Source organism: Borostomias antarcticus (assembly GCF_949987555.1).
Source record: "Borostomias antarcticus genome assembly, chromosome: 4".
NCBI lineage: Eukaryota > Metazoa > Chordata > Actinopteri > Stomiiformes > Stomiidae > Borostomias > Borostomias antarcticus.
The window spans coordinates 7207064-7221004 of record NC_140237.1 but is presented as its reverse complement, the minus strand read 5'-3'; the positions used below and the strand labels follow the sequence as shown (position 1 = coordinate 7221004).

Here is a 13941-nt window from a genome sequence, read left to right as displayed (position 1 = left end):
GGGGGGGGGGGTTACAGCAATCAATTGTGTTTTAGCCACTTTTAAGCATTTTGGCTTGTTATAGCGTCTCCCTGTAGCCAATGTGATTCATATTTCTCCAGTTACCTTTTGATATGCTCTGGTACCACTGTACCATGTTTTGGAAACATTGTCCTGGCGGTTAAGCCAAAACCGGAAATGAGCTCTCTAGCGCCGCCATTTGGTTTGATCGGGCCAATAATGGAGGGTTAGCTTCCCTTTATCTTTGGTCATATGCATACATTGTTTAGTGGTGTTCTGTGCAACCCTTCAGAACTTAAACACCTTCATTTGAAAGCCACACCCTCTGCAATATTCATTGGCTCATAGTGGCTCTTTTAATCAACTTTTCAAACTTTTGCTGAGATGGAACTTTAGATATTGTTCCCTAGATTGGGTCTACAGAGTTTCCTACAGATTGGTGAAACTTCCTAGGAGGAGATAAGAGTTTTTTAAATATTTTAAAATCGAAAGTTCTTCATAATCGAAAGTTATGGGTTCTTGAGGCAACGTCTTTCGAAATGAAATAGCTTCCCCACTTGCTCCAGCACGCATGCGCACAGCGCGCAATCGTTGCTCCAGCACGCTGTGCGCATGCGTGCTGGAGCAAGTGAGGAAGCTATTTCGTGTCTAAAGATGTGTCTAAAGATCATATTACAGAGGCATGTGAACAACCACAACAGGCCTACGCTCTATGTAAGCACAACTAGCGATTCATAAAGACAGATTGATGAAAACAACCGTTTCGCAGCAGAAAATAGATTTTTAGAAACTGCATTCTCGGTGCCCCCACCACCGCCATTACATGGATATACTGGCTCGCGCTGAATTTTACATTTCTTCTACATTCCTCCGAACAACACCAAAGGGATCTCGGTGAGTCAAACGTCTTATAATATGTCGTAAATAAGGTCCAGGTTGTCAAAAACGAGCATTGTCCTTTAAGATTATGCTCTGGTACCAAGTTTCGGAAAAATCGGCCTAGTGGTTAGGCCTAAACAGAAAATGAGCTCTCTAGCACCCCCATTGGGTTTGATCGGGCCAATAATGCAATTGCACCCCTTTATGTGAAAAGCCATGCCCTCTGCAATCTTCATTGGCTCATAGTGGCTGTTTTATTCAACTTTTCAAAAATGTGCCGAGATGGAACTTTAGATATTGGTCCCTTGATTCTGTTTACCGAGTTTCATGTGAATTGGTGAAACTTTCTAGGAGATGGACTAAGCGTTTTTCAAAAAATGCAAACTAGCGGAAAATCTACATAACCGGACGTTATAGGTTCTTGAGGCAAATTTGTTCATCATGAGGAGAGACGTGTGCAAAGTTTCATGACTACATCAAACAGGTTCAAAGTTCGCAATTTCAGTCAGTTGCTTTTGCGCCTCCTTTTGGTCAAGACTTCCAGAGTTCCATTGCCTCTTTAAATGATCCTCTACCATCGTGCAACGTTTCATAAAAAGTTACCAATCGGTTATAGGGGCTGCCATAGACTTCCATTGCGGAATAATAATAATACTACCAATTACAATAGGGTGTCTCGCACTTCGTGCTTGGCCCCTAAATAACTCAGTTACCATGCTCTTACCATGACCAACATCTGTGATATCAGCCGTAGACAGTGTGGACATCTTCTGCACCGCAGCTTGTCATTACGAAATCAATCTGCACCTTTGAGGAATAAAAACAACAGTCAATGAAAGACAACACTTTTCTCATCAACTGAGGTTCTGACTAAACATTTGTGGTGGTTGACAGAACTGAAAAAGTAGTAAAGCAGTAACTTAAAGCTGCAGTATGTAAGATTTACATAAGATTTTAAGCATTTAATATTGCTATATTTAGGGATGGGAATCGAGAACCGGTTCCCGTTGAGAACCGGTAGTTACAGGTTCAATTCCTTGGAATTGCATGCCTCCGTGACTATCGATTCTCTTTTCGATGCAAATTGTTTTTCTGACTGTTGCGCACGGCACGCAAACAAATCACTTCACGCCATAGAGAACGCACGTGTAGGCCGGCTACTTAAGTTTGTTTTGGTCATGGCGGAGAGAAAAAAATGTTCGAAGGCTTGGCTTCACTTCACTATAATAGACGATGGAAGCGCAAGTTGTAACATATGCAAAGCAACGATTTCATCTAAGGGGGGAAATACTAGAAATATGCTCAAACATTTGGAAACGCTGCATGCCCTTAAAGTGAGGGGAACGTGTCATGTTTTTGACACATTACGTGCGAGAAATGCACCCTCTTCCCCTCAACCCAGCAGTAGCGCCTCGTCCATGACCGAAGGTAAGATCCAATGATATAACGCATGCAGCCGATTTGTTTCCTTGACTAAGAAAACCTAAATGTGACGCCTTCTATCGAAATGAGTCACTTTGAATGCCTTTTTCTCAAAAACATGCTTTGGTGACATCAGGTATGTAATAGGCCATAACTCGCTTGATATTTGGAGAAGAAAAAATTATATTGATACCATTGGAAAGCTAACAATCTCCTCCCATTGGTGTATAGCCTACTACCAACGAATGGAGCACTGTAATTAACATGTTCAAATGTTATTACCCATTTTTAGTTTTGTTCTAAGGTTATTTAAAATGTGTTGTTTACTGTATATACTGTATTGCTGTGGTCTGTTCAGAGGTTAGATTAAGAAATAAAAGTAAGTTAATGCTAATAAACCAACCTGTATGTACTCTTTTTTCCACCCAACAATTTATCAGGAATCGATAAGGGAATCGATAAAGAATTGGATCGATAAGAAGAATCGATAATGGCATTAGTATCAATAAAATCGTATAAATTCCCATCCCTAGCTATATTGCTATGATAGGTAGAGAGATACGTGACTGAGCTCCTATGTAATCCTACATATATTATTACTAACCCTAACCCATTAACATAACTATTTCGCCGACTGCACGCCCGCTGTAACCGCTGCACGGAGGATTGAAGCGGAAGTTTACAGTGGTAGTGTGGTTGGCTAAATAGTTCTGTTTTAAATGTAACTGTTGTTTCAACATTTGTTTTTCAAATATTTTACATTGCACACAACGGCATACTGAGACCAAGTAAGATTAAACTATGAGCTTCCCGTCTCGGAAATGGCTTCACATTTACGCATTTACCGTGGCTCCCTCCTAGCCTGGCTTTGCCAAACCCAATTCGCAAAAATGCAAAGGGTCTGGAAACTCACAGTTGCTTTCCGATTCTCAAGGGGCGTTACCAGCGGGCGTAGATCAAAATGCCTCTGGACGCAATTGGATAGACCTACAACCGATCAGCGAAAATGCCTCTACGGCGCTGCCCTGTTCTGTCATCTTATTAAACCCGCACCATATTAGATAAACGGTTGTGATTGGCACAAACCTATCTCGGTTCGAGAGGATCTGGATATCCAACCGCTCTAACTGAATTGATTGATTGATTGATTAATCAATCAATTCAGTTAGAACGGTTGGATATCCAGACTGATCTGTGGGGTGAAATGAAAACTAGAAATGGTGCTCAGAGAGCACAGACCTCCAACCCTGAATGCATTTGAATGAATGAATGTATTGATGGACACAACAAGAATCCAAAGGATAACATGAGAAAGTGTAAAACTTATTTCCGTCATGGTCCTGGTCCTTTCGTGGCTCTGTGCACACCAAAATTGAATAGGTTCTAAATTGACCATTGCTACACCCCTCCACCGAGTTTCAAGAAAAGCAGTCTGGTAGTTTTGTACGTAATCCTGGTCCAAAAAATGAATGGAGGTGAATGGCCGAATGAAGGTGAATTATACAGGTAACGAGCTGAGATTAGGAGCACTCTCTTAAAGGGAGAGGACTAATCTGTGTGCCTCATGGACATAACCGGTCTGTGGGAGCCAGAAACCTGCTGGTTGACAGGAGATCAAATCAATTTAGAACTTTTTTGAAAAGTGTTTTTTTGTTGTTGTTGTTATTCTGTCTCTCACTGTTAAAATGAACCTACCATTAAAAGACTGCTCATTTCTTTGTCAGTGGGCAAACGTACAAAATCAGCAGGGGATCAAATAATTATTTCCCTCACTGTAGCTAGGGCATGTGACCAGCTCATCCACAAAGACGGGACCAGATTTGACATCAAAGAGTACAACAGACTGTACTATCTGAACTCTTATAGTGAGAGTGATAATGTGTCATGCATGTTATGATATTCAAACCTGGCACAAAATCGTAGGTCACTGTAACTATGATGATGTCACTACACTGCAAAATGTTGTATAGGGAATGAAAACCAAGGGCCTGGTTGATGGATCTAACCTAAACTGCAAGGTCTGCACGCAAGGGCAGTTGAGGAAGAGTAGGAACCGAAAAGCACATGAAAGAGCAAATGCAGCACTTGACCTAGTGCACAATGACAAGCCAGAAGCAAATGAGGGTTTCAATATGCCTTATTGTTGTTACAGTTGTATTGTATTATTATGACTACACTATTATTATGACTACACTAGTGTAGTGTTTGTCTACATCTTGATGGAAAAGAAAGATACTGCCAAAGCAACTGAAAAATTAGTTGTTGACACTGCCCCCTGTGGGAAGATAGTGTTAGGTCAGACAATGGCACAGGTAAAGAATTCCAAGCGTTGCTGAGTAAGAATAGCATCCAACATGAGACCTCAGCATCCTACTCTCCCCACCAAGATGGGACTGCTGAGAGAAACAAGATACCTATTTGAAATGGGTAGATGTAGGATTATCGAGAGTAACTTGTCTAGCGAGTTGTGGACATATGCTGTGATGACTGCTGCAGTAATACACAACAGATGCTACAATAGTCGGCTCAAACAAATCCCATACTACATGCCGACAGGGAAGACACAGGCATTTGTAAAATGAGAGTTCTTGGAACGTTGTTATGCCTATAAACAGGACAAGAAAAAGTTGGACCCCAGATGGGAGAAGGGAGTGTTTGTAGGGTTTGTCAAGACTAGTCCAGCGCACCTAGTCTACTACCCAGACAAAGGGAAAGTACTCAAACACAGGCTTTGAAGTTGGTAATGAAGAGCGTAGTAGAACATAAAACTCAGACTGTCCTAGGGATAACAGATGATGCTCATGGGAAGAGATTTGCATCCCCCATGCTCAAACCTCAGATACACTAGCTGATCAGACTCAAAAGAGAGGCAAGAGTCTAACATGGCAGATCCAGAAATTTCTCTCAGACAAGAAACTGACAAAAGATGTGCCATGCTGACAGAAGATAGTCATAGTAGACGCTACCCAAGAAGGGATAGGACTCCTAAATACTTGAATGACTATGTATCTGATGTTGACAGTGATGACAAGATATTACCCAGTCTTGACTATTACTACAGAATGGTAGTAGTGTACTGTCACAAACCTTTGATGAAGCCATGGACTCACCAGAGTCACTGATTTGGGATAATGCTATGAATTAAGAGATTAATTCTCTCAGAGAGCATGACACATACACAATGACCACACTGCCAAAGGGTAAGACTGCAGTGGGGGGTGGGTGAGTCTATGCATTCAAAAGCAATGCTGACGAGTCTGAGATGTACAAAGCAAAATATGTTGCAAAAGGCTACAATCAAGTAGCTGGAATAGACTACAAGAACACTTTCTCTCTAACTGAGAATATGATACGTACCCCGATGCAAATGGCAGCTCAATATGACCTTGAACTCGAGGGAGAAGTAAGAAAGAACGAAAAGAGGTACATATCAAAAATACTGGAGACGTTTGGTATGTGTGATTGTAAATCAAGGTCGACTCCATGTGAACAGAAACTAAACTTAGATGGTGACAAGGAACTTACTGATCCTTGATAACATGTGACAGATGTTTTTGTTTGTTTTTTATCTGTGTATTATGAAAGCGAGTGAGGGTGTTGATTTGAGTGAGGGGATTTGTGCTCTCATACAATGACTTGATCTGCACTGCTGTTCCACATGACTTGTCATGCCGGCGCACAATAAAATTTTGTCTTTCCGGTTAATTGAATCCAATGGCGCGCTGTGTGCTTCATTCCTCCATGTATAAGTAAGGGATAATCAACGAGTAGGTGTGCGTTAAACGGTTTTAAAGCACGACGTGGAGGCGAAGAACGTCTTTAGAAACGAAATAGCTTCCCCACTTGCTCCAGCACGCATGCGCACAGCTATTTCGTTTCTAAAGACGTTTCTAAAGATCATATTACAGAGACGTGAAAAACCACAACAAGCCCTCGCTCTATGTAAGCACAACTAGCGATTCATAAAGACAGATTGATGAAAACAACCGTTTTGCGGCAGAAAATAGATTTTTAAAAACTGCATTCTCGGTGCCCCCACCACCGCCATTACATGGATATACTGGCTCGCGCTGGATTGTAAATTTCTTCTACATGTCTCCGAACTACACCAAAGTGATCTCGGTGAGTCAAACGTCTTATAATATGCCGTAAATAAGGTCCAGGTTGTCAAAAACGAGCATTGTCCATTAACTGGTTTTCTTGTCAGGAGAACCATCGATGGACTGTGAAAGTCCAGATAGATTTTGTCCCTTCCAGATTTTCTTATGCCACCAAGGAAACTAATGTGTATGTGTGTGTCTCTCTCTCCCCCTCTCTCTCATTCTCCCTCCTCTCTCTCTCCCGCTCTCTCTCCCCAGTCCAGATCCCAGTATATGATAATAATGATATGAGGGTATATATTTACTGTAGTAAATGAGTGTGGAGATCAAAGCCTGGTATGCCGACTTCTGATCTGCTGTGTGTGCGCGCGCGTATACTTGTCTCATCAATTACCTTGACTGTTAGGCCTACATGTCGTATAGCTTACTTGTCCCCATTTGAACTCAGATGTACAGTTAGTCAGCATTTTGTGCACATATGTGAATGATATAATGGAATAGGAATGATGTAAATAAATAAGTAAAACTTCTGTGTTGCAGATGAAAACACTGATGTGCAGAGAGAACTACAGCAACTACACATGGTCTGGCTCTTCTGAAGCTGTGTCAGTGTCAGAGGTGGCTATGCTGGTTAAAACTGCAGCTTTTGGGAAAATCCCTCGCAACGCCTGAATGTCCTCAAGTGTGATAACTGTAACATTGTAAATAAAACCATCAGAGAAGGCCTATATATTGCATTAACTTTCACAATTTCACCCAGAGTTGTGTTTGAACTTTAAGCCTTAACTGCAAAGATGATTCAGTTACAGTGAAGTGTTTCAATTACATTCCATGGTACCTATATATTATTAAAACCATGTTTACTTTTATTAATAAAAGCATAATTATACTTGACAGGTTTTGGACATTTGTCAGAGGTTGATCTGGTAAGGATGTTGCATTTTTAAAAAGGTTGAAAACGTTTATGAAGGTGATAGGCCTATTATGAATTGCATAATGAAAAGGGGAAGCATCTTTAAAAGGCGCATCACCCCTGAACTGCAATACCATTGGTGGAGATCTAGGCTTTTTTTTTATATATATATATATATATATTGAAGTTTATGCACAGAACAGTAGGCTTAGGCTATTTACCTGGCACGTCTACGGGACTTGGGGCGGGGAGTGGGCAACGTGGTCAAGTCTGTTTTGGGTCTGCTGAAATGCATTCCCTCAAGCTTTTGTGGGTCCACCTTTGTTGGATATAGTATCAATAGTATAGCCTGTTTGCAATCTTGCATATTATGAAACAAACAGTGACCATGCATAAGAGACCAAGCTTACTCAAACCATAGCCTGCATTTTTGTTCAGAGAAATCAACATACTGTAATATCAACACCGGAGACCATGTTGGCTGTGATTCTCATCGATCCAGTCGAATGGTCATATACCATTTCATCAGACACAACCTAGTCTCTCTCCAGACTCAGATATTATGTTGAATCACTACGCTCCGCATACTACATAAGAGTCTGCGCCACTTTGCCACCCAAGCTGGTTTTCTGAGGGCGTATCGATGGGTGAAAATGTAAATAGTGACAGGTTGTAGCAGCAAATGAGACGCTAACCCTGGTTAGATGGGCAGGGCATATCTATGGGTGGGAGCGCCTGATCGCAAAAGTCAAAAAGACTATACACATATGATGTTTGTCAATTTAAAACCCTTTTTCCAAGTCAAGAAAGTTGCAGTTTGTCGTAATACTGTGAATCAGTTATTCCAGAATGAATTCTTAAAAATTATTTAAAGAGGTGAAAATCACTATTAGTCTGGCTATGTTGAGAGCTGCAGAAATGCGAAAGGAGAGTTAGTCAATTCTGTAAGAGCGGCTTTACAAGGTTTTGGTGAGTGTTAAAACGAACGTAATGTCAGCCTGCTAATATTAGCTATTATATTACCTTGTGAGTTAACTGAGATTAGTAAAATGTATGTTTTAAATTGACAAACATCATATGTGATGGTCATGACACAATTCAGGGATCAAGACATTTCAAGATATGTTTGTATGAGTTACAGTACTGAAATGTTCATATACTTTTAAAAGTAGAAGTAGCTGAAATGGGAGAAACTAAATCTGTCAAATATGTAATAATCAGCCTATTTTGAGAACTGAATCCAAGGGATAGCCCTGCACATCATTACCATGTTGTCATATCATAAGTCTAGTGTTAATCCACTGCTGAGAAGCGGGAAGGAAATAGGCTACATTTAGCCTACTGTATGCTTTGTATGAAATATTGGCTTATTTTTCAAATTTTTTAGATTTGTTTAGGCAATAAAAAACAATAAGCTTGTTGGATTAAAATGGAAAAAGCTGAGTTGCTTATTCTTCATTTCCCTTTAAGTGGTTAAAATAACTTTCAATTTCACTAAGGTTAGGCACAGTTCCTGTTGGGTTTTGACTAGTCAGGGTTCAAGTTAGAAATAGGCATTGTGGTTTATGAAGAAAGCAATCTGGTCACACCTCAAAGTTTGGTAATCACTACCACAAGTTAGGCTACTCTGAATTAATTTTCCAAAAAGAGGTATAAAAAGATATGATTTGGAACTATAAAATATTTGTTTGATTAATCAGCTAGACCAATAAAAAGGTAGCCTAATTACAGTTCTGTTGCACATGCCTCAGATACATCTTGAAAAAGGGATTATGGTATAAAAAATAAACAACCTATCTTGAGATTCACAAGGACAATGAACTGGTCTCACAGCTTTCAGTGAGACCCACAAATTAGTGTAACCTGCAGTACACCAGGAATGATACAACATGTGTCAAACTGAGAAAACAGCCTAGTTCCAATTGCAAAATGACCTCTGATTCAAACATGGTGGTCATTTTGACAGATATTGACTGCATAGTGTTTCCTTGATATGTTGAAATGATGGTCCTCAATCAACTGCTGTACTGATACAGCCTGAAATTAATGTGGTTAAATGTTCTTTGAAATTAACTTTAGTTTAAAGAAAAGAACACTACTATACAAACATTTGACTAATAAAGAATATTTTGTGACTTTTACTAATGTAAAAACAGTGTGTGTTCAACTTACCACTGGAGTAATGTCTTGTTATGCCCTGTCCATCTTGACCACGTGAGACCAAAATCTCATTCAGGGTCTTTTGTTTCCTGGTGTCACAGTCAAGAAAAAAAATGTGACAAGTGAAGAGAAAAAATCCTTCTGTGTAGTGGAAGTTTAACAACGTAATATCTTGAGGGGAGAGAAAGAGAGGAGCAATCCCTATTGCTGTGTCCTGTGGGAAACAGAGAAGACAGAGAAAGAAGGGAGGGGAGAGGAAGAAGGGTGAAAACGGGAACACGAGAGGTTACTATCGGCCGTTTACATGGATCTGAAATCTCCACAGGGCCCTGTGCTCAAGCCCTTTCATGTTTGAAAAGCAGCCACTTTTCACAAACACCCTGACAGCAACATACACACTAAACAGACATATGGAACATAAAAAGGTCTCATCTCAAAGTTCTCTCTTTAGGAACACAATGTGTAGGCCTACATCAGTAGTTTAGAAACAAATTAGGTCTACCAACACGATAGACACTTAGGCCTACACATTTCAGAGGGATAACTCGCAGAACACAAAGGCACAGCTAACCCCATTGTCTCCGTCAGAGGAATACATAAGTTTTAGCCTAATACCATATTCCCCATAATACAGTCTCTACAGGGCTGTATCCTCACTCTTCCAATGATGCACCAGAGAGAAAGAACACAGCTGTGTACCAAGCATTACATCAGCCACAGGGGTTCTTGCTCTCTACGACCACACAGACTTCCCAAGGGGGGCAAGTCCAGGTTCAAGAGGAGCCTTCTTTTTCAAACATAACAAACACAGAATTCAATATATTAAGGCTAAAATTCAGGGTGCATGCAGTTCCTTTCTCAAATGTTGGCTAGTCTGTGCATCCTATTACTGTTGTGATGGAAGACCTCACATTCATTAACACAAATGAAATAGGATAGGGCCTAGACCTATGTTTTGGTGCTGTGTTCGACCAATTGCTGCCATCTCTAACATGTCTGCTTCATGGATGTATCCAGATGCTCGTTACTTTCCTGCACTCCTCATCGGCCATTCCCTGTCCCTTGACTTGCCGATCATAGATTTCTTCTCCAATATATTGTACAGATGTTAACATTGCCTCTAGGGTTTAAAGTGGAGGGATCTCATGGACTACCAGATCTAATTAGGGCTATTTCCTAGGGCTATTTCCTCATTGAAATAATTGATGAGTACAAATGATTACATTGTTTATCATGGACATTGTAGCCATCATAAGCTAAGGAAAACTGGGTAAATGAAGGATAACTGGGTAAAAGATAAAATTGTTCGCTTTCAGTCATTGGAGTGTGTTCCTGTGTTGGCTCTGACCTCAAGTAACCCCACTCACTCACTCTCTCTCCCTCCAAGTCCAATGTTCTATAGCCTACTGCTTATCAGCCAGTTACCTTTGTCCAGATGGGTGCTTTCAAAGACTGACGGAAATTAATGAAGTGTTCGCCATGATAGGCGAGCCTACATTTCAGAATCCTATCCTTAACTGAAGGCCTGAAGAGGTTCATTTAATTAAAAAAAATGTTTAGAAGATTACCAAAGATAGTGTAAAATGCCAAATATGTCCTATAATGTATTCTAGGCCAATGTCATGAGAGCTAAGAGGAAGGATCCCGTTATTCTAAACATAGGACTGTTACTCAGTGTGGTGAAGAGAGTTCAAAGCTCTAAGAACAAAACTGTGTCAAGTGTCACGAATGCCAAGTTTCAGTACCTCCTCCAATGATGAGCACGAGTTAGTGCGTGTGTGGTGTGGTCACTCAATGCATGTGTGTAATGTGAAAGGTCTCACTCTGTAAACACAACAGAGTTGCATTAGAGAAGCAACATGTCAGTAAGCACTTTGGGTGAGAGTCAGTAAGCACTTTTTTCTGTGGGAAATGTATGTTTCTCATATTCTCACATCAGATGTGGCAACTTCCCTTGTAAAGCACAAAAAAACCTACTCGGCAGCAACAACACGCCAGAAGCGAATAACCTTTCTGACCTGTAGGATGTAGGCAAGCAGGTCTCATAGGGATCACCGCTAGGTGCCAAGGTTAACATCCACAACCACATGGATTGCTGCTCAGATACTTGTGGAAACCCCTTTCAATTGAGAAATATTATTCTTCATAATTATTGAGCACACAGTTAGCTCTAAATAACCTTAGCCAGCCACATGTAACGTTAATGGCGCCCAGGGACATGAGTCAAGTCACTATACAGACAAACTAATAGTTAGCCATCGGGATGATGTTGTAATATATATCAAAAGAGCCAAAACACACTAGCACACTTGTTTCGCAATCAATTGAGCTCAGCTCGTCGTTGTCCTAATGGCATCTAATGGCATGCTAGCTGGCTAACGGTAGTTTGTGGCGTAATTAGCTAAACCAGCTAGCAACAGCTGTTTAACCAAGCTAGCTAGACTGATGATCTAGTCTACGTGCTAGTTAGCAACACATAAACCAGGCTGGTTAGCTACTGTAACTTACTAGACAAGGTAAGGCATGTTAAAGGTTGGATAGCTCGTGATATTTCCCAAACCGAGGTGTTACTCAGTCGTTTTGCTCCTAGCCGCCCACTTAAAACCCAACATTAGTGACAAGTTCAAAAGCTAGTGCTTCGTTAGCTAGATAAGGTGACTAGCCAGCTGGATACTGAGCTAACTACTAGCTAGCATACCTTAGCATTAGGATCACTGGACGGACGATGACTAGCTACATTAAAGAACCTACTCGTTTCCAATCTTAATCAAACATAATAACTGTGTTAAACTGAAGAGTTCAGTTTAGTGGCTCACCTGGTAGTTTGAGTCGATAGTTCCCCCGTCCTGTGGTCCCAGGAGGCTAACGAGCTAGCAGGGCGGTGAAGGGACCCAGTCATGTGACACTGGAGCCAAGCAGGAAATGGTCAGCTAGCTAACTATAGTAGCTAAATAATGTTTATGAGCCTAGGCTAGGACCCGTCGCTAAACTAGCAAGCAAAACTATTTTACGTGTTTTACATTGGTCCAAATAGGGACTTCCGAATCTATCATTTTCTCGCAAGTTGTCGTCATTACCTCCGCCCCAGCGAAAGTCGAGAGGGGATGTTTTCGGTGGCGTGTGTTGGTTCATTTAGTCTAGTATGGTGTATGTATGTATGAATGTATTGACCAATCAGGGTCTCTATCTCGCCACACCTACCAGTGATGTTTGGAGGGAGGGACTACATCATGATTGACAGGAGGGAGGGGCAGGTTCTTTTGAAAAAGATGACCAATCGGAGACCTTGTTGACGTCAGTGCACCCCATGGATGTATTTTTGTGCAGTGTTTCCTGGGGAACTGATATCTTGGTGTGGTGGTGTGTGAAAAAAAGAGTCCAATTTTGAAACCAAAGCGGGGGATCGGAGACCGCCCTTCTTCCTCCCTTATTCCTCTCTCCTGTCCCCTTCCTATAAGTAGGCCTATAAAGATGGCCTAACTTATCTTGTGAGGCTGGTAAAGTCCTAGAGCTTAAAATGTAATTAATTACATCTAACTGGACGGGATAAAACAGTAACCACACAGGCACTTAATAAATCATATGGTTTATAAACATATTTTAATCAGATGTATTGTAGGTTACCATTACAACAGCAGCTGTTATAATGGTAACAGCTACTGTTTTCTGTTATTTTGATTGGCATTTTTTAGGTGGCTGGAGGAACATTAACGCAAGCTAGTGTTAGTTCAGCCAGCCAAAAAAAACGTCGCACAATTCATCAGGCAGCACTGCGCCTGACTCACACGAAAGTTGCAGAACCTACTCGCGCTTGTGGTGTCTGTCTCCTTGACAACGCTCGCTTGAAGGGCTGACTGACTGACAGACAGCAGCGCGTAGCTCAAATGGAGCAGGCTCCGCTTCAGCTCAAACTGTATTTTCAGATAACGTTACGTAACGTTAGCAACACAAGGACAATTTATCATATTCATTTTTTACTTGTCCGATCAGACAAGAGCATGAGGCATTCCTCTTGCCCGAACAGAGTTTACTGCTCCCTGGGAAGCGGGCAAAATTGTTAGCGTACTACAGGTAGCTTGCCTTGTTCCTTAATCCCCCGGTGTGAATCATGGCTAGCCGGCAATAACCTACCCTACCTGACTGGTCTCATCATTCTCCTCTCTCTTCCTCTTCAAAAATCGTTGTATGCCCATCTGGAAAATTTTATTGATATATTAGGTTATAGGATCCGCTAGTTGTCATCAGGGAATTATAAAACCAAAGGCTTTACCAACGTGCTTGAGATGGGCAGGAGCTGTCGGCACGTCTAACTGTAGCTATAACGGCACTTAGATTACTAACATAAATGTATTTTAGACAGTAGGCTAGGCATTTTGAGGAGTAGGCCTAGGTGCCAGCACCAGTGTTTGGCCCAATTAAAACACTAGTTAACACTATGGTAATATTTGAGCGTCAATAGCCTATCTA

General features: G+C 41.1%; 1 protein-coding gene across 2 annotated transcripts in view; it reads right to left on the bottom strand.

Annotated features, from left to right (window-relative positions):
* nr1h3 (nuclear receptor subfamily 1, group H, member 3) overlaps positions 1-12498 on the bottom strand; it is a 32197-nt gene extending 19699 nt beyond the window's left edge. Inside the window, exons 1-3 of one of the 2 annotated variants that reach the window (XM_084436719.1) lie at positions 12291-12498; positions 9487-9688; positions 1604-1686 (exon numbers count right to left, since the gene is read on the bottom strand). In XM_084436719.1, coding sequence (XP_084292845.1) covers positions 1604-1646 — 43 coding nt within the window. In that variant the 5' untranslated portion in view covers positions 1647-1686; positions 9487-9688; positions 12291-12498. Of the gene's footprint in view, positions 1-1603; positions 1687-9486; positions 9689-10089; positions 10118-12290 lie in introns of those variants that run through there. The other variant, XM_084436720.1, reaches the window with a different exon arrangement.
* Between the last annotated feature and the right edge of the window lie 1443 nt (positions 12499-13941).